Raw genomic sequence first — 22089 nt, 5'->3', positions numbered from 1 at the left:
GGAAGATTATGCAAGTAAAACCCAAAACCGCCAGTGGCAGAGACCTCCTCGGCTTACAATTTTGCCCTGCACTGAACAGCATCTTTATTTTCTCCCTTGAAATTTGGCCTCTCTGAAATTCTGTGCTGAAAACGGCACAGCTGGAATATTTGGAGGGTGTTAAGTCCAGAAACTGAATCCAAAGAAAAAGAAAAAAAAAACAAAAAACAAAAAAAACCAAAACCCAGAAGGAAGAATTGCCAGGAGGGAATGGATGTGAGTTACCTCTGACAGCTCGCCAAGTAATTGCTATTAGGAGATGGGATGAACCACAGCCAATGAGAAAATTAACACAGGAGATGGGAGTGAAAAAAATATCAATTATAATTTACATCAAATAACAGCAAACATGAGCAAACTGGATTTTGACAGCAAAATTACCTGCCCACAAGTCAGCCAGCAAAGGAGTTTGTAAATACATGATTAATCCCTACTGGGCTCTACTCAAGAGAGCTCAGCACCCCCAGTGATGTATTCCACAGTCAGGCTATCCCAGGGCCCACTCTGCTCATTAGAGCATTCTGGGAGAACAATATGATACAGGTTCATCTTATCGACAGCTTAGAAAGAATCCACTTTAGGTCAAGCATTCAAACATAGACAAAGTGCAGTTACCAGGATTGGGGAGGTGAGCACAGAAGACGGTGTGTGTGTGTGTGTGTGTGTGTGTGTGTGTGCAGGCAGGTCTTTTGACACAAAGTAGCAGATGGTGGAGTAGAAACAGAGAAACGAATGCTCGGTGGGAGAGGCATGCTTGTGATGGAGTATTAAAGCCAGGTTTTCTGAAGGAGCAGATTACGGTTTCTCTTGTCGGGAGATAGGTAGCTGTGTGCATGAATGCTCATTCTTTTACTTTCGTGATGATTTTACTTTATACTGTATGCACTTTTAACATTATTTGTGTGTGTGTGTGTGTGTGTACATGATACACACACACACATACACACACACACACACACTCATACAACATGCACACATGCTTACTCAACAAAAATGGTAGCCATCCTTGTTTAAGAACCCTACCTCTAACTAATGGGGCAGGAACCTCTGTAAGTCATTTATAACAACCTTTAACCAGAGTACTAAAGGGAAGCTGGCCTGGCTGAAGAATATGAAGTGATGTTAAGAAGATGGTCATTCTCTGTCCAGCAGTATTCCAGCATTTGGAATAAGTTTAAACAAGACATGAATGAGATGGGCTGGGAATCAATACTGCTGGTGGTCTTACGGTCACCCATGGAAAGGATTTCCACCTTCAGTTGAAGGCAATTTAACATGTATATAGAGATAAGGGGGTTGTATATGTCCCTCTCATCCCCACCCCACCCCCCACAGGAACTGAGAAAAACAAAATTTTATGTCTAAAGGTGCACAGCCTGCCACTCACAAAACCAAGGTGAGAATCCGCACCAATACCATAATAGGCTTTCTACACAATTCTACAACAGCGGAGAAATAGACGGGGGGGGGGGGGGGCTTCACAAGACCTGGCAATGGTTTCTTGGACACTGGTCATTATTTAATCCCTACCCCTTGGTGGAGTAAGAAAAACTACAAAAATAATAAACACATAAACTCAATATTTAACAATACACAAAACATTGTTTAGCCCAGCTGTGGGTATAATAGAAATAAGATCAGGAGGAAGTCATTTCTACTCTTGACACAGCAGGGGACCCATGGGAAATGATCTTTTTAGGAGATGACCAGTACTAGCCTGGGAATCAAGGAAAAAAATTTTTTTAAAAAAAACTTTATGTGGCAGTAGACTCTGGATGGAAAGGAAGCAGTTGGGAGCCATCTGTTGTACAGACAAGAGAGACAAAGCCCTGGGGTGACCTACTGTTTAACAGAAGGCCAGGCCACTTTCCTGTGCCTTTCAAAAGCTGTGGCTTCACTGAAACAGACACACACACACAGAGACATACACTCACATAGGCACAACAGACACTTGTCTACACACACTCACATGCACAAACACACACATCACAAAGGCACACACACAAAACACTTTTGTAAATGCTCCATCTCATCTCGACCTCTTTTATTTAAAAACTGGCAAAGCCATGGGGGTTAGCGCAGAGGTGGGAATCTGCCTTGGGAGAACTGTTAAAACCACTCCAAATGTGAGGATTACGAAACAACCCCCAGGGACTTCAGGTGGGAACTCAACACCTATTCTGTGCTGTTCCAGGCGTGAAGACCCCTGCGGACAGAACAGACCCACACAAAAGGTGTGCAGCCCTGGACAAGAGCTGTCCTTGAGCCTACACCAGGAACTGCTCCAAGAATCCTTCAGGAGCATAAAGGGAAGGGGACGAAAATGAGAGGAATAACTGTGGCCATTTAAAAAGCACTCCGAGAGGGAAAGGAGCAGTTCACATTCAAGCCCGGGTTTGCCACACACAAAACGCCCGAGTTGCTAGTCCATTTCATAATGTGTACAGTTTTCCTAAAATATTAAAACAAGGACATGCAAAATGCAAGAAATGGACATATTAGTCTAAAACGGCTCCTGCATGGTGACTGTTCTGACCACACAGTGCATGGGAGATGTACTAGCTAGTTTTGTATCAACTTGACACAAGCTGGAGTTATCACAGAGAAAGGAGCTTCAGTTGAGGAAATGCCTCCAGGAGATCCAGCTGTAAGGCATTTTCTTAATTAGTGATCAAGGGGGAAAGGCCCCTTGTGGATGGGACCAATCCTGGGCTGATAGTCTTGGGTTCTATAAGAAAGCAACCTGAGCAAGCCAGGGGAAGCAAGCCAGTAAGTAACATCCCTCCATGGCCTCTGCATCAGCTCCTGCTTCCTGACCTGCTTGAGTTCCAGTCCTGACTTCCTTGGTATGGAAGTGTAAGCCGAATCAACCCTTTCCTCCCCCAACTTGCTTCCTGGTAATGATGCTTGTGCAAGAATAGAAACCCTGACTAAGACAGGAGAGGTGTTCTGGGATCAAGTCTCTCTCTGTGATGCTGGTGTAGAGATAGGTACTTGACTGGGATGTTTCTGAGGGATGTCTTTCCCATCCTACGCCATGCTTTTCAGAACTACTACAAGTTCCTTAAGGACAGGAATCCCTTGAGAGAAGCTGTGATGTTATATCAGGTAGGTAGTAAGGATGCAGTGATATCACGGCAGGTAGGTAGGGACACTGTCATAACAGGTAAGGGCACAGTGTATCAGAGCAGGTAGGTAAGAATTCAGTGATGTTACAGAAAGTAGGTAAGGACACAGTGATGTCATGGAAAATAGATAAGAATGCAGTGATGTCACAGCAGGTAGGTAAGGACACAATGATGTTATAACAGATAGAGACGCAGTGATGTCATAGCAGTTAGGTAAGGATGCAGTGATATCATGACAGGTAGGTAAGGACACAGTGATGTCATGGCAGGTAGGTAGGGACACTGTCATAGCAGGTAGGTAAGGACACAGTGTATCATAGCAGGTAGGTAAGGAGCCAGTGATGTCACAGCAAGAAGGTAAGGACACGGTGATGTCATATCAGGTAGTTAAGGACACAGTGATATCATGATAGGTAGGTAAGGACACAGTGATGTCATGGCAGGTAGGCTGTTTATTACAACTTATGAGATCTCTATTGCATTCAGCCCAGAGTTCCCAGGTAGAGAGTTTTCAATTCCTTTTAAAAACAAAACAAAACAAAAACAAAAGAACAGTACCTTTATTATTTTTTTAATGTATATGAGTACATAGTAGCTATCTTCAGACACACCAGAAGAGGGCATTGGATCTCACTATACATGGTTGTGAGCCACCATGTGGTTGCTGGGAATTGAACTCAGGTCGTCTGGAAGAGCAGTGAATGTTCTTAACCACTCTATTCAATTCCTTTCAATGGTAGGTCCTCACCCTAAACTTGACACATTCAGAGAGGAGAGGGAAGAGGGAATGGGGAGGGGGTCAGGAGGGAGGAAAATGACAGAGAAGGGGGGGAAGAGGGGTAAGGAAAGGGCTCACAGCCACAGGCACTCTTCCACACACGCACTCTCTCTTCCACACATGCACTCTTCCACACACCCAATTTCTACAGGGACTGTGGAAGGGTTCAAAAGAGAAACAGCCAGAACATGAAATCCTTCACAGCAACCACACGTCGCTATTTACACAAAGTTTCAACATAGACTCCTGGTACTTCTGAATAAACAAAATCTTGGTTGTGTCAAAGTTGACAAAAATAAAGATGAGGTTATGTGAAAGAAAAGAATCAGGGGGAGGGGGAGAGGAAAAGGAGGGAGAGAGGGAGAGGGAGGGAGAGAGAGAGAGAGAGAGAGAGAGAGAGAGAGAGAGAGAGAGAGAGAGAGAGAGAGATGTGGGTTGTATGTGTCTGTTCTCTCCCTGTCCTATTTTTGCCTTGCCTGAGGCATGTACTCATCATTTGGGTTCACTTTAGCCAGAGGGAAGCCTGAAACAGGGAAAGCCACCACACAGCCTGGGGCAGGAGTCACAGCTGAAGTAAAAGGCAAGACCAAACAGCAAGCAGGGAAAGAGTGAAAGTCAGACTCCTGTGTGGGGAGTCCCTATGGGGACAGAGATTTGGAACACACATACACACACACACACACACACACACACACACACACACGACTTGTAAGCTTAATTAAGTTACCTTATTTTCAGCTTATCTGTTCCTAGGAATCATGCAAGCCAAGCTCAACCTGAGTAATTATTCTTAATATGTCCACTTAGAAATTCTTGGATCTATTTGCCCATGAGCCTGGAGGATATTCTTTAGAATCAGTGCAAGCTACACTTTGTTATTAGTTAGAATGTTTAAAAATCTTTACTTTCTCAGAGGGCAAATACCCCCTCTCGAGATTTTAGGCACACACTTCAAGCACATATGACATCACTGTTAAAGATAAGTTTAAAAAAAAAAAAAACTTTCAAGAAAGAAAGCAGAGGATCGGTGTTCCCCCTCCCGAGAGAAGCCTTAGGTCATTACTCGAGGAGACACAGCTCACACTTAAAGAAGGAGGAACTTATGGGAAGGAAGAGGTATGGAAAATTAAGTTCAGAAAAAATTCACTGCAAAAATCCATGGGAAACACAGCAGACCATACCTTGAATAATTCAAATTCCTTCTTTGGCATCAAAAGCTAATGACAAACGATTGGCATAAGTAAGTACACGTGTCATGTCAGGAAAAAATACAAACAAACAAACCCCACCAATGTTTTTTATTCATTCTCTCTCTCTCTCTCTCTCTCTCTCTCTCTTAGAGGCAGAGCCTTACACAGTCCAGGCTGGTCTTGACCTTACTTTGTTAGTCCAAGATAACATTGAATTCCTGATGCTTCTGTCTCTACCTGCCCAGTACTGGGAAGATGGGTATGTGTTTCCACACCCACTGCTGATATTTGGTTGGCTTGGGGCTTCTAGTAAGGCCAAATCACTCTGGAAAGGGGCAAGGGTCTATTCTACACTTGAGAGTTAAAAGTGACTCCCAGTGCTCAGAAACAGTGTGGCAGCTGGGACAATGGACTCCGTCCAAGGCCTGAAGATGTTGTCATCTTCAAGATAAAAAAGGAGCCAGGAATGTTTTTCTCACCATTGGAAATTAGGACTTCGACCCTAAGACATGGAACAGAAGCAACTCGGGTTCAGAGGTTGTGCATAGAGAGTCCACCCACTCTAGTCCCATCGCACGACCTCACTCCAGAGAGCCAGCTCAAGTAAACGCAGCTGCCATAACAGAGGAACTGACCACGCCCCTAAAATCCTGAAACTGTGGCTTGTGGGAGCCTCTGGAAGTCTTCAGGGATCAGAGGAAGAACCTGTCCTGTCTCATCTATATCACAGATACATCCAACTTTAATATAAAGGAATAACACTGTAACACCGGGACATATGGTCATGCATGTGCTAAGGTGTGCTGAGTGTGAACTGAAGGCTGGCCAGAGACTGAACATGTGATAGACACTGAAGGCAAACACCGGAAAAGATGGAGATGCTCCCTCCCTCCCAGCAGTCTCGGAGCCAACTGATGAGTAAAGAGGGGGAAAAATCTATATTTATCAGAAATACTACAAATTGGTGTAAAAGAAAAAAGCATTCACAAGAGCAGTAACTTATTGCTGGACACTTTAAGAGTTTCCTCACAAAATGAATCAGAAAACCATGCATCACTCGCTACTGTCTCACATTGCTTTTCAGTTGCTCTCAAAAATAAAAGCAATTTAATATCAAAGTGATTGACACACAAAAGGCACGGAATTCCTGTCCATGGAAATCTGCCGATATTAAGTTTTGCCCAGAACCCAAGTTACCTGTATGGTGTGTGTGTATGGGGGGTCAGCGCGCCCCACTCCAGATTCCGGAGTTCTCACGATATCCAGAATGTTATTTGGCACAAACCCAGAGTCTCCACTGGCATTTCGGACTTTCCACCACTGCCTTCGATCGTCGAGTATCTGTCAATATGCAAAGAACGGAGACTCGATCACTATAAGGAAACCCATACAGCCATGCACGGACCATGGTCAACTTTTACTTCTCAATTTCAATAGAGGAAAAAAAAAATTACTTCTGGTAATGAACTGGGATAAAGTATATGAGTGACTGAAGTTCTAAGCAATTACACTAAGAGGTATTGTTGATTACTGTTATTATTGATATTTGCATAAAATCAATCCTAGGACAAATCTATCCCAAGTATGTACTATATCCTCTGAATGTCCCTGCTGCATTTGAGGTGCTGGAAAGAAAATAAGATAGCCATTCTGGAACATTCTATCGTTTCCACTTGTGGAATAGAAAGGGAAAATATGGAAACTACTTTTAACAAAATGTATTGTGCCAAAATGTATTGTATACATTCAAGGAAATGAACTCTGAAGGACCTAAGAAATGCTACCCTCAGTGTACCCTCAAATGCAGTACAAGTAACATTTGTGCAAGTGTTTTCAAAGAGGAAATGGTTTTTTTTCTTAAACTATCATGATTCATCTCCACTGAGATCTCAGAAGAAAGGACAATGAGGCAAGCCAAGAACTGTGCTTGCCTGTCCCACAATGCCCTAGGTATCTCTTACTTGAATGAACAACACTGTTATGGGGTCTGATAAACTAAGTAGCTAACACTTCTAGAGAGACACAGATACCCAGCTGTACCGTGTACAAAGAAACAATTTCTTGACCTTGGGATCTCTTTCAGAAGGCGCAGATGCATAGAAGAAGAACCCAGCAAATTTACTTTCTTAGAGGACTAAGCCCATAAGAATGAGTTACCTCTAGGACATCATCTTTCATAACCGAGAGCTCGCTGCTGTTCCTCGCCACAAAGTCGTACTTGGATTTGACGTATTTCTTGGGTTGTGTTTTGACTGAGTCATAATTCCTGTAAAAAGAAAGGGAGAGTTCTGTCATTCAGCTAGCCCTTCTGAAGCCTGAGGGCAGAAGTGACATGAGGGCCTGTCCAGCCCTCTCAGAAAGCCTCTGGACACGCAGATGCCAGCTTAGTTAGATTGGACTTTTACAGAATGTGAGAAACAAAAAGAACTATAGGGTTCTTACGATTAAAAGGAACAAACTGGAGCCGGAGGGATGGCTCAGCCTTTGAGAGGGAGGATCGCTCTTGCAGAGGGCTTGAGGTTGATTCTACACTGGGGGCTAACAACCTCTTGTAACTCCCGCTTCAGGGGATCTGATATCTCCTGACCTCCATCTGGCACACATATCAGGGTGGGGGAATGGGCACGCACACATAAATTGTTTTGTTTTGTTTTTAGAACAAACTACTGCTCAGACAAAAGAATAAGGTGAAATCCCAAGGTGAGTTGGTGCTGGGCCAAATCTGGACTCCAAACCCATAAGCTGTCTACTAATACACGTACTAAGGTCAGGCATGGTGTTGTATGCCTATAATCCCAGCTGGTGAGAGGCTGAGGCAAGAGGCTTGGAGTTCAATGTCATCTTAGACTACATACACATCAAGTGTGAGATCAGCCTACACAGTGTGAGACCCCATCTCAAAAAGAAGGAGAAAGAACACATGGGCACGGGTGACGGTGGTCAGTACCCCTACCACAAAAGGAGCAGAATCTAGGTGGGAAGTCAAAGGAGACTCAAGACAACGCACAAAGCACAACTTCGGTTACATGCCGACTTTACTCATTCAAGCAACCTTTCCTTTTTTTTTTCCTCTAAGATTTATTTATTTATTATATATAAGTGCACTGTAGCTGTCTTCAGACACCCCAGTAGAGGGCATCAGATCCCATTACAGATGGTTGTGAGCCACCATGTGGTTGCTGGGATTTGAACTCAGGACCTTTGGAAGAGCAGTCAGTGTTCTTAACCGCTGAGCCATCTCTCCAGCCCATTAGCAACCTTTCATAACCAACTTAACACATTAAAATTATGTCTAGGGACCATTAAAAAAACAAACCTTGCCCAGTTACCAAAAGAGCAAAGGAAGGGGTCAATCAAGCGTATAGCCAGCAACCTTCTCACGCAGAGGAGAAAGACACAATTTCTAACTCACTACAAGCTTTTAAAATTATAATCACTGATGCACGGGCTCTGTTTTTAAAAAAGATATTTTCTTTAAAAAACCAAATGCCACTTCTAATAATCAGCATTAGCAGATTTAACAATGTATTCAATATTAGGTTTTTTACACTGTACAGCGAAATGTCAAGCATTAAAGAGTATTCATCTTTCCCTCGTCTCCGGCACAACGGTTCAACAGTAACAACAGTGAAATGATCACGCGGAGTCTGAACGATCCTGTTTCTCACCTCCTCCAAGCCATTTCTACATCTCCTCACAAAGCTCCATGGGAAAAAAAATCAATAGACTGAGACTAAAGATGGTCATCCAGCCAGGTCCTCTGGCGTGGCGAGTCATACCTGGGCCAGCTATAGACAGGCTAACCCTGTTACAGGTCTGCAATATATCCTGGGTTCTCATTCCATCAGACACAGGGACCACAACAACGGAAGACTTTTAAGTTGTGCCCACTACCAGCTGTTTTCAGTATATTAAAATAAAAATAAAATTATGGTCACTAATTATTATACATTATACATGTTTGGTTTGGTTCTTAAGGTCTCAAACTCTAATACAGGGGGGTGTAGAATTCACTAAATAGCCCAGAATTGTCTAGAACTCATTGGGACCCTCTTGTCTCAGACTCCTCAATACTGAGATTACAGGTATGAACCACAACACCTAGCTTATGCTATTAATATGTTACGGAATAATCATAGTTTAAAGCCAGTTAAATTATCAGATTCTACATTCCTTCCTCTACTGTGATAGCTCTGCTGCTAGCTAGCTTACATTATATTAAGAATATATTTGGGGGATTAAAGAGATCCGCCTACCCCAAAAGTTAAGAAAATAGTAATTTCCACTCTTTACCCTTTCTTTTCCTTGCTTCTCTCTTCAATAATCTGCAGAAGAACCACTGCAGATAAGGGGAGAGTAGATTGTATTCTAAGAAAGAACAGAAAACGTCCCGCAACCATCTGGGTCTACCTGAGTCAGTATATAAACAAGCTCTAGCCAACCACGGCAGTGCATATAGGGAGACAGCAGCTACAGAGGGGTCGCAATAGACCACATAAAGAATTCACAGATAGTCAGTAACTGGGCTATCCAGATGCCACTACTCAGTTGGGATCAATATAAACTGGGATGGATGGCTGTGGCTAGGACCACTGATGTTCTATGTTGCGAAGAAAATATGTAATTATTACAAAAGCCATCAGAAAATGCTGATCCAATGTGATATACACAAGGACCCTGAATTACTGTTATGGTTATGATTAAACACGATTTTTTTCTACATGCAAGAAAGGCAGTAGGTGCTGAGTGAGTATCTCTTACTTGGCCAAATCACCCATCACGCCACAAGGCGGGCTTGTTTGCCTTTTGAAAGGCTGTGCCTGACTAAGCTGGTGTGGCTGGTTAGGCAGGGAAAACTGAAGTTCCTGCTGCCTCTGCATCGGCTCAGTGGTTTCGTTACATTTTTAATTTTGCTTTTGAGGTCGGATCTCCTTCTGAAGCCATGGCTGGCCTGAACTCATCATGTATCCTAGACCAGCCTTGAACTAGAGGCCATACTCAAAGGCAAATTTGAAATTCCATCATAACGTTAATCTTTAAAGTTCTTACAATTCTTGTCTCTGTTGTAGATTTCTAAATTTACATTGCGTTTCATTTAAGTTCCAATAAGAGTGCTACTTTAACATTCTGAGTCAATCTTTAAAGATATGGTTGAGTGAATAAATCAAAGACACAGCCCCCCCCCTGCCCCCACCCCGCCCTGAGCCCATAAAGCTCACAAGGAACAGGGTGAACTTTTAAAAGACACTGAGTCACACTCCCATAGTCCACAGCAGAGGCTAAACCATGGGTAACACTCTACCTCACAGACCCTGGGGACTGCAGTGTCAGACACAGTCACTCAGCCATTCAACGCACCAAGCCTCCATGTCTACCCAGCTTTTATATGGGTTCTAAACCCCGCAACTCCCTTCCCCACACTTGCAGGGCAAGTGCTTTATCCACTGAGCCACCTCCACATTCACTATTTTTTAAAAAAATAATTAAGAATTGTTTATAAGTTGGCAATTTCAAAATACATACTTCCCTGCTGACTTTTCTTTGAACTCAGTTTAATATGGGACACTCTATAACATTCAGGGACCACCCTCTGCTGTCCTTAACAAAGCTCCACTCAATGTTTTTCAGACAGGGCATCATACATCCCAGGCTGGCCTTGAACTTCTGACCCTCTTGACCCACCTCCAAGTGCTTGAGTTACAGGCACGGGGGGCCCCTGGTGGTTTTCTGTGGTGCTCAGGATTAAACCCAGGACCCTATGCATGGTGGGCGAGCAAAACATGAACAGACTGAGCTCCATGGCAGCTGTACCCCAGATTCTAAAGGAAGATAACACATTGAAGCTCCTTATGGAGAAAGAAATGCACCCTGGGACACCTTCCATCTTAAAGGAATGTGTGTCCCTCTACCTCCCCTCTACTGCCTGCCTCTATTTAAACAGTTAATTAAGGGCAAACACACATGTTCACACACACACATGTGGACAGAGAGAGACCAAGAGAGGGACTGAGACAGAAACAGAGCCCCACACCATAGACCAGGCTAGCCAATAACACCCTACGTGTCCTTGAACTCACCGCCCTCACACCTCAGCCAACCCAAGCCCTGGGAAAACAGGCAAAAGCTGCCACACCTGGCTTAGTCTAATGACTCTAACATTCTGTCTACAAGACAGGTTACGTTTAGCTTTTATGTTTTGTTTTTTAGTCTTTGCTAGACGCAGAATAGGTAGAAATTGTTTCTTTTCCATGTTACTGGGCTGGGATACTCTTTGAGGAAACTGTCGTGGGAATGAGCATGGGTGAGTGACAGCCACAGCACGGGCGCAGAGCTTAGTCCCTACCTTCCAGCTTGAGGTAGGGTCTCTGGTCCCTCACTGCATAACTAGTCCCTCACTGCATACCAGGCTAGCTGGCCTTCTGGCTTCAAGGGATCCTATCTCCAGCTCTTATTACACTGAAGGAGCTCTGTGCTTACAGACAGAAGGTCTGTGGGGCCTTCATGCTCAGGGCAGCAAGCACTTTGCTCACTGAATCATGTCCTCAGCCAGGGGAGCTCTTCAGAGATTCTCTGGTGGGGACTAACGGAACAGCCAGCAACGTTCAAGGACAGCTCCTTCCTCTTACTGTACAGACCACCATCAGAAGTATCTTCTTAAAACAGCAGAAGCCAGCCAGGGGGATTGGCACTGAGAATTAGAGACTAGAGGTCCCGACTCTCCTGCCTATCAAAACCAGGTCTGTAAGGAATGATGGCCATCTCATCCAATCACTAACAGACAAAACCTTGAGAGAACAAAGCAATTCCCACCCTCTTCCCCACCTCCCGCCACTCCCGCTAGCCAGAGTCACCCTCAGCTGCCCAGAGTGCTCCACATGGCGCCTGTGGAGTATTACCTATCTGCATGGTGATTAGGAGTTGACTTGAAAGGCATGGCAGCCTCCCCGTGGTCTGCATGTGGTCCTCTGTGGTACATGCTGCTACTGTACGCATATCCGTCGGCTGGAGGATAGTCGGACACACTGGAATGCTAGAAGACAGAAGTACATGGACTGTCACCAAGTGGCTGCTGGCCTGAGTCCCCTGTCAGTCAACCAGAACAGTGCCCTAAGCTGTCACAGGATTGCTCAGTGCTCAGTGAGCTATTATTATGCTGACACAGGGTGGTTTGGTTTCGTTGTTAGCATTCAGGGTAAATCTTAATTCTGAAAATCCTAGATATAAAACCAGGAAGTTCTTTCCCGAAGAATTCCAACAATAAATGCTTTTGATCTTAGCCAGACTATAAACACTGAACAGTGGAATTAGAGGGTGACCTTTAACCTTTGCTCCCTGTTTAAGGAACACATTTAACCCTCCTATGAAGTTAGTACCATCACGTGAAAACTCTTTGTTTTGTATTATAAGAAAATCATATCACTCCACTTTTTTTTTTCATTTTAAAAGGTAAACCCCAAACACCATTTTTAAATTGTTTCAAATGGCTGTACTGTTATCACTATAACAGGAAACAGATATACACAAAAAACTTTGACCTTGTTAGTCAAGAGTCCTGGAGAAGATAATTCTGTAACCAGTTTTTCCGCTGTGGTTGACACTATTATGATCTATTGGCTGCTCCCAAGGGAAACTTGAAGTCGGTGACCTTTGAGCATGGTGGTTTTAAAGGAATGGGGGCCACATGCTCAGATGGAAAACAACCAAAACAGCTTTCACATTGTTTCTGTATGTTAAAAAAAATGTGGGAGAGTGTGATGAATGCTGAGGCAGGAGAATTTCCTGGAGTTTCTACTATTTCTGGGTTCACTGGGACAACCTATCTGAACCTGGGAAGATTTGGGAAGCATCGAAGATGAATAGTACAGTGGCGAATTCTAACGGAAGGGCTGGTAGGAATGAGGCTGACTTCATCCACAGACAACGTCTCCAGTGGACCAGTGTGGATATCAAAATCCATAGTTAGATACCCACCTGGAATATACGTGGGGGAGTCACAAATACCTAGGGTCAGTCAGCTACACTAACCCTTCCCCAGGGAGTTAGCAGAGATGCTGAATCAAATTAGGTAATTGAAAATATATATCAAAGTCTTGAGCAACTGGGACCAGAAACTGCAAGAGTCATCCCCCACCTTTTGCCTGTTTCTTGGTCAGAACAGCTCCTGGCCAGGATGAAGTCACAGGTCCTGAGAATGACTAGACATGCCAAGGGGAAGGACATAAGGAAGGAGGGTGACTAAGTGGTGACCACACAGCCTGCTGCAGGGTCAGAGGAGGCAGGGACATTGATGGTGTCGCCCACACCCATCATCACCTACACCTTTCGATTACAAACAAAGTCACCAGGTCCTAAATTTGCTCAAGACGTGATGCAAGTGAATTTATTCCAGTAGCAATAAAATATAATAAAGTCTCTCTCCCTGCTATGATCACACTTCTCATGCCCTTGAAGTCACCATCGGCTATGCTGTTCATGGAAGACCTCAACCTGGCACTCAAGACAGCCTTCTTTCCATTCCTGTAAGCCTCTGAATGGGCACTTAAATCATAAAACGGGAAGATTTTTACAGCAGGAAAGTGACAGCTCGTGACAAGGGAGGACCCTCAGTAATTCTTTTAAAATTACCTGTTCAGAGTAGACATACGTAGCCACTGACAGCCCAGAACACACACCCCATACCCTCTTTAAACAGTACTGTGAAAGAACTCACAAAAGTGTGAATTTCCAAGGTGAGCATTACTAAGTGGCACATTTTCCAGCATAAGGTAAGAATACCACAGGACGGACAGTTTCATGACTTGAAAACAGCTGTAAGTTACTATGGCAACACCAAATGACCGGCCATTTTCTGTGTGCACACATCAGTTCCTTCCCTAAACAGTGTGGCTGTTTTCTAAATGGGAGGAAAATTCACAGCCACACGAGGTCTGAACTACCAAACGAAGACAGGGACATATGCGACCCAGCCAGTAGGAGGTCACCATCATCAGACATGTAGAGGAAAGGCCAGGTGTGAAGTCTAGTCTTCCTTTTTAGGCAGCCAGAGGGAAAAGAGCCACAATCACAGAAAGAGAACTTCAAACAAGTATGCTAGTTAACTTGAGTTATCAAGGTTCTGGGTTGTAGCAGACTGACTGCCTTTTAGAGAAAAAGCCGGTGTTTGTGAGGGTCGTGTCTATGGCTGTATGAGTATGTGTATGTCCTGAGTGCACACATGTGTGCTGAGGTTGACGTCAAGGCCTTCCTTTATTGCTCCTACCGTTTTTTTTTTTTTTTAGTGTTTGTTTGTTTGTTTGTTTTGTTTCAGAGTTGCCCTCGGAACCAGAACCTTACTGTCTAGCTCCAGGCATCCTCCTGCCTCTGCCTCCCCAGCTCCAGGATTCCAGGTGCACACCACCAGGCCTGATTTTATCACGATGGCTGGGTGATTAGAGCTGGGTGACAGGTCCTCCTGCTTTTACACACAGGCTCTGTACGTGCTGAGTCATCTCTCAAGCCCACAGAGTACAGTACATTTTCTACATAGCATCACCCATCCAAGGGAACAATTTTAAGCAATTTAACTTATGTATAGGTTCTCCTTAAAAGTGGTCACTGTGCTGTGGTTTGCTAATGCCTTTCCTTCTATTGTGTCTGCCACATTACAAACCCACTCATCAGAGACTTTTAAAAAGGAGAATGAATGACCTGGACTTCAGAAGAACCAAGCCGCCATTCCTTGCTGCCTTTTTATGCCAGTCTTTACCCACATGGTTACGAGTCCTGAGCATCCATTCCATTTGCAATTGGTTCAGTTTTAAACACTGTTCAATTCTCCTCTCCAAAAGGGTTCAAACACTCACACACAAACAAAAAGTCATTTTAATGCACAGGATAGTGTACCCAATTTCATTCCTCTCATTTGTTCTGAAGACAAGGTTATACTCTAAAGCTTAATCAATAACTGAAAGATAAAGTCCACAGTATGACCTTGTGCAGGCGCAACGCGGTTGTGGTCATTTGTTGTCAGAAGACTAAAGTTCACACAAAGATGGCTCCTCTACACATTTCAGAAGATTAGAACGGAAGAAGGGAGCAGGAGAGACTGGAAGTAGTAGCTGCAGCGTCAGGGGAAGAGAGGAAGGTGGCAGAGAGGGAGAGAGCAGTGGAATGAAGGGAGGGAAGAATGGTGGAAGGAAGGGTAGGGAGAGAAGACAGGAAGAGGAGGGAGGAGGGTGGGATCGCGGCACCACGAAAACGTTGCTTAGAATCAGCAGGATCCAGGTTTGGGGAACTGTCTTGAGAGTCTAAAGATCTGAAGGCAACACAGTAGACAGTGCTTATGGGCAAGCTCCTGACAGAGAAAAGGGACAGGGAGGCCTGAGGAACAGAACAGGGCAGAGAGAGACTCAGCTGGGGAAGGGGAGGAGAAGCATGCCACCAATGGTCACAAAAACAAGGAAGACAGATAACTCGGGATAGCAGGAGGTAGGGACATCTAGTTCCTGGTTCTAGAACGTTCGTCAGGGAGTGCCGACCCCCCACTGGCTATTACAGCATCCACTGAGACCAGACGTGGTGGATCCTTACCTCTGTGGACAGCCTCTTGCTGTCCTGTTTGCGCTGGTGTTCTGCGCTGGCCACAGACTCAGCCAGTTGATACATGTCTTGCTCTGTGGGCACGCCCATGAAGTTCAGCATCGGGGGCTCCCAGCCGTTGCGGAACCTCGGGACGTAAGGTGGGATGAACTGTTCTTTCGGCCACTCTGCTCTGTAGGGGAACATCGAGTTTATATGTTAAATGCCGTGTTCTCAGTCACGGTTCTCTTCTATACAAAACAATCGTATTTCTCGGGGGAGGAGAGAAAACCCATTTATGCCAGTGGTGCAAACAAATAAACTGGAAGAGCAATTCTACCCAGCAGTAGGACAGTAGCTTCCAAGTTTCTCTGCGTGGCCTTAACTTTCCCTGAAGTCTGATGCACAGCACGGGTGTGGGATGTTTAACGTTCGTGCATGAGAATAGAAAGGCAGTAAGTATCTAAAGTGTGCGGCTCAGTGTCATCTAAGGAACTTCCCAGTGTTCATCTCTCCCTCAGTCCCTTCGAGCTGTCAGACAGTGGGGGATCTTTGAAAATAGAAACATCCAAGACTGCTATGAAGATGCGTGGCTCTCCAAAGCTACAAAATTTCCCTAAAATGACACAGATGACCAGTTTTATATAAATTAAATGTACCAGCTTAACTGTCAGTAAAAAACGTCAACTAATCTGTGGTCACAATCAACACCCGCTCATCAGCCAATGCCCTCGGGAGGCCAGTTCACACAGCCCCTGGTCCTTCACGAGTCACCAGCCAACGCCCTTGAGAGGCCGGTTCACAGAAGCTCAGGGCCCATCTCAAGGCGCAGAAGTGGCTGAGGCAGAGATCACAGTTTTGCTTTCTTCTGCATTCTTGGCCATACTTTCCACGGCTGAAGTATTCTGATGGGATGGGTCTGCTCTGATGAAATGAAGCCTTTTATTCAAACGATCTGGTGCTTTCTCGAACCTTTTCCCTTTCATGTGTTTTTAAATCCCACATTCATTACCTAATGGCCTTGATGTGGATCTAAAGTGACTGTGGCCTCGTGTTAAATGCTAACTATATATTTCTTTTTGATGCAGCTATTTAAACCATCATTAAATTTTCTGATTTTGTGATAGGGCTCAAAACAAAGTCACCGAATACCCAGAGCACTTTTTGTATTCTGAGATGTGACAGTTTAATAAGTCTTACGGAAGGAAAAAAAACCCAGCCTAGGCTTGTCATAACATTACAACCGCAAACATCTAACATTTTAAAACATTCTAAACCATTTTAATACAGCATAAGATATAAAATAGAAGCCAGATAGGTAGGAGGCTCAGAAGCTAAGAGCACTGGCTGTTCTTCCAGAAGACCCAGGCTTATCCTTATACTCACATGTAACTCCACTTCCAGGAAATACCTTTTCCTGGCCTCTATGGGCACCAGGCAAGCCTGTGGTACATATACACACACGCAGGCACTCACATATAGACATAAAATAAAACCTAACAAATCTTTTAAAGAAGATATAAATACCATAATAAAATATAGATTATGATCTACTGATGCGCAGATATTAAAATTAAGTATGCAAATAAATACAAATTGGATTTACAACATGAAAAATAGTGTGTACCACATCAAGGAATTTCAGACTACAAATTGTATTCTAACATACGCAGTAGCCACAGTCCAGTGGGAATGCCTTATGTGTATTTCAATAAAAACAAAAAATGATAAATTGGTCCACATCTTTTAGACTGGCCCAACGGGCAGACAACGGCAAACTTCCAGAGACTAACTGGTAAATGGTCGCTACACTGAATGGTTTGCTCTGCACAGGAAAAGAGAAAGGTTTAGCCAAATAAAGTACGCTAAAAGGACATCACAGGAACCTGGAAACAGCTGTCCGAGGAGCCTGGCTGGCAGGTGTCAGCTCTTGCAATGGTTTGTCCTTCTCCATCTCTTTATTGACAAACGATGACTATAAATTTAGTCCCACATCTTTTTTTTCCAGTGGGTGAGAGTTCTTACCCCAGAGAGGGCTGATTACTAAGGATCCTGTGCTACACCATCTATAGCTACTTTTGTCCTTGGCAATGGGGGACCCAGCTAGCAGACAGTTGCAGGCTCTCCTTAGCAAAAATCTGTCTCAAAGTTAGAGAAAGAAAGAAGGGTGGGAGAGGAGACCCTACGTTGGTCATTTTCCACTGCCTTCGATCTGGGGCTTAACTGGAGCCTTCCTAGCCAACCCTGCTCTCCTTAGGATACCTCCTTTTCACACCATTCCTCTTCCAGGCTTTCTCCACACTGACCACCCAGAGTCCCTCCCCCCTCCCACAACTCTGAACTCTTCCTGCTGCTTGCCTTCTTTTCTGCTTCTCTGTCCACTGCTCCTTGTTTACAGACACTCTACACATCCCACTGAAAGGCCATTGAACAAGGGGATTATGAACCCTGACCCTAGAGTGTTGTCACTTAAGATGTTGTGTGACTTTAGGTCAATGAGTTGACCACTTTGAGCCTTATTTCTTCATCTGTGAAATAGAACTATCAACCTATCTCTATAAAATGCATGGGAGACCACAGAGCATACACTGCATGTGTGTGTGTGTGTGTGTGTGTGTGTGTCCCTCTCTCCACCCTCTTCCTTCACGTCGCCATGCCAATGGGCCAGGGTCTGCTTATGTCCCATTCCTTCCTTCTGCCCACAATATATTTCTTCTACTTGGCAACATGCTTTTAATTTTTATTTTTAAAATTATATGTATTTAGTCAACTCATGTGTGTGTGTGGTGATGGGGGTGGTATTCATGCCATGGTGTGCACCTGGAGATCACATATTGAGTCGGTTCTTTCCTTCTACCATGTGGGTCTCAGGGATTGCAACTCAGGTGGTCAGGCTTGGCAGCAAGCACCTTTACCTGCTGAGCCCACTTGACAATAAGCTTTCCGGCGATATCAGCTTCTCCATTCCCTACCACATAGTTCTTTATGCAGAATCTTACGTAAATGCCTTACTGTTTAGTGCAGCAGACAGGATGCTCAGAGCATCCCAGGTACTAAATGCTGAGCTCTACAGTGCTCACCTCACTTTCACCCAAGTATCTCCCAGTGACATCCACAGCTTCCGTTCCTCTGCACTGGCTGTGTAGTTTAAGAAATCAACTGTGTCTTTCGTTAACAGTGGGCTGAGTACCGAACTGGCCAGTTCAGGGCCACCTGTTGCCTGGACCACCTGGGTGGAGAACAAATGTTTTTAGCAAGACAATGGTTATTTGTATAACTCTTGAAATTTGTACACAAAAATCAATTCCAAAACGAAGTGCTGTTTGCATATGTTCAAATTAAAAGTTGATGTATAACATTATAGAATGAAAATAGTTCCTCAAACTGAGTTATCCAGAATGAGGGTACATTAATAAATAAAGTTAATCGTTTAAGGACATCATAGCATCTACATACTGGCTATATGTATCAATTATTTCCCAGGAAAATACTAACGGCAGTGTGGAGACCCCTTATTTGCCGACTTAACCGTTTGTTATTTTAAAAATACCAATTACAAATGGCAAACTATTCTGCCAACACTGAAAACTGTGGGTCTAAAATGAACTGTATTGAAGGTGCGGGAAAGAAGCCTTCAGTCAGCAGTGCTGGCTATGCCTGTGAGGATTTATAAACCGGAAAAGGACGTGAGGGGAGGCAGGGAGAGAGATGAGTGGAGGGAGAGGAGAGGGGAGGGAAAAGAGAAGAGAGGGAAAGAAGGGGGGGCAGAGGAGAAGGAACAATGATAAGTGGTATCTCCACTCCCCAGAATTCAATTCTAGTATATTTCCTTGATTTGATATGGACAATTTAACGGTCAACGGGAAACAGGTGCACACTTTGATAAGCAAAACAATGGCAAGTGTGTGTTAGAACGACGCTCCACATTCGCCTCTCAGGAGCCTTGTCCTGACTGAGGAAGGCTCCTTATCTAGTAGCAGAAAGGCTAGATAGATAGTTTGTTAGAATCTGGCCTCCTCAGAGAAGTGTTGTAGGAAGAAGGAGGGTTTGTTTTGTTCTGTTGAATGGCTCTAGACTGAGACATCTCTCAGGTCAGGGGCTCTGAGGAGGCCATGCTGTTTTCTGCCTCGGTAAACACAGGGTTTTCTAGTTCCCCTCAAGGCCCTTCCTCCAGCACCCAGAATCCAACTCAGGCGCTACATCTTTTGACATCTTTTGGGAATCCTACATGCCAGCATGATTCTAAAACAGGGCTTGCCTGGTACCTGCTGTTCTCAATCTGCACACAGTACTGACACACTACATGACACCATGAAGCTTATTTTTCAATTTTCCTTGATGGCCCCAACTTTAAATTGCAGGAGACACATTTGAGGACTCTAAGAAGAAAACTGAGAAGCAAAGGTGGAGTACAAACTCTTTGTGCCTGCCGACTCTTCGGCAAACAGAACAGCATGCTCTATTGCTTCTGCTTTGACGACTCTTCTGCAAACAGAACAGCATGCTCTATTGCTTCTGTTTTGTTTTGCGCTTTTGGATTTTTTCAGACCAGTTCTCTCCTTGCAGTCTATATCCATCTTTTACTTTCCACCTGCTCCGTCCTCAAATTCACAGCAATCCTCCTGCCTCAGCTTCCTGTGCTGGAAGTACCAGTGTGAGTCAACATGATAGGCTCCATTCTTTTTTGGCTCGCTGCTTTAGATTTTGGAAACATGGTCTTACCACGTACCTCAGGCTAGCCTGGAACTCACTCCTCTACTGCAGCCTTGAGAGTGTCTGGACTGCAGGCACAGGCATCACCATGCCCGGCTTTGGTACTGAACCTGTAATTTGCCGCCTTATAAGCATTGGCAGGAAACATTCAGAGATGACCACAGAGTGACGGAGTAGAACACTGTGCCCTTTGGGTTGGCAGAGGGGATATTACAGGCCACGATTTCCTATGAAGAAACTCAGCAGGCATGCACACACGCCAGTGCACCATGGCCATGTGGCACGACAAACTTGGAGAGGAGAGGCTTGCAAGCGAAACACCCAACACTGTCTGCTAGTAGTAGCTGGATGAAATGCTATTCTAATGGGCACATGTGTGTGCCATGTCCCCAGCCGTAAGTGAGGTGTGCATCAAACTTCACATTCAGAGTTTAAAAGCATGCTAAGAAAAACAGGACCCATGTAAGGTAATTAAGGAAACAGACCTAAGTAATTCAGACCCTTGGATGGGAGATACTGAGAGCCATTGCTTTGTTTCATTCATAAATGCTCACCATATTTAGTGGAGTAAACAAAAAATGAACCAGATCTGAAGCACTCGGGTTCTGGATATGGGACTTCAGCTTGGCCTGTGACAGAAAGAAAACAAGTATGTCACCACAGCACAGTCACCCCAAGGGTGGATACTCAGAGAGCAGTCCATTGCAGGCACGGCAGGAGACGTCTTTCCTAACACTTCTCCTTAGAGAGAGACTCGCTCCATCAGCATGAAGCGAATGCAGGGAAGAGACAGCCAAGAAATACAACTCTTTGTCATGCACGCCTTTCAATCTGAGGTTATCATGAAAGGCCAATCAAAACACACGCCCACAAATCCACAGGGACAACTGTATCTCTTCATTTAATTTTATAGGAGCATTTGGCTAGACTTTGATTTTTTCCATCTGTTTCTTCTAGTATCTATCAATAAAGTGCACCTACCAGAAGGTTGAATCCATGCTTAAACTTCTGGAAACAGTCAACAAATTCGTCAGGAGGTGGCGGTTTTGCCCTCAGTGTTAAAACGCCCTCTAATGAAATAAAACAGAGCAGGGGCAGATGAGAAGAGATTCACAAGGAAGTTTATTGATTGGGGAAAAAAATAACAAAACAAAACCAACTACATTTGCGTCCACAGCTGGAAGATTACTCCAGATGTAGACCTTCTTCATTCTAACACATCCCTTATTCCAATAAATTAAGAAGATCCTAAGTTTGAATGGATTCCACTACTCTTAGACACTCCCAGTGACTCATTCAATTCTATAAATATGACTGGAAGCCTTCCTATGTTCCAGGAATTCTTGTGATCATTATAAAGGATATAAAATTGAGTAAGTGACAAGCCCTGCTTTTAATGCCCCTGAAAAGTAACAAAGGAAATGAATCAGAAGTATAACAGGTGTAGCATTTAAGTGCTACGACAGGAAAGTATGCTGTTTGGGAAATGGGGAACATGAAAAGCAGAAAGTTTTTTCAGTAAAATTTTTTGTTGTTGTTGTTTTGTTTTGTGAGGCAGGGTTTCTCTGCTCTCCTGGAATATGCTCTGTACATCTGTAGACCATGTTGCTCTCAAACCCACAGAGATCAGCCTGCCTCTGCCTTGCATGCTGGAATTAAAAAGAAGGGATTTGAAAAGCTTTGC

The 22089-nt window shown here is 44.2% G+C and overlaps 1 protein-coding gene across 8 annotated transcripts in view; it reads right to left on the bottom strand.

The window, feature by feature from the left end:
* Positions 1-22089, bottom strand: part of Eps8 (EGFR pathway substrate 8, signaling adaptor) — a 174301-nt gene that overhangs the window by 19243 nt on the left and 132969 nt on the right. For all 8 annotated transcript variants that reach the window (XM_029478488.2, XM_021164455.3, XM_029478486.2 and 5 more), the window contains 7 exons: positions 21387-21475; positions 20960-21034; positions 18773-18921; positions 15705-15885; positions 12032-12165; positions 7293-7401; positions 6333-6476 (listed from right to left, as the gene is read on the bottom strand). In XM_029478488.2, coding sequence (XP_029334348.1) covers positions 6333-6476; positions 7293-7401; positions 12032-12165; positions 15705-15885; positions 18773-18921; positions 20960-21034; positions 21387-21475 — 881 coding nt within the window. The remainder of the gene's footprint in view (positions 1-6332; positions 6477-7292; positions 7402-12031; positions 12166-15704; positions 15886-18772; positions 18922-20959; positions 21035-21386; positions 21476-22089) is intronic.

The sequence above is a fragment of the Mus caroli genome, unplaced genomic scaffold, assembly GCF_978045245.1.
Source record: "Mus caroli unplaced genomic scaffold, Mus_caroli_1 scaffold_7, whole genome shotgun sequence".
NCBI lineage: Eukaryota > Metazoa > Chordata > Mammalia > Rodentia > Muridae > Mus > Mus caroli.
This window is presented reverse-complemented; position numbering and strand designations above follow the sequence as displayed.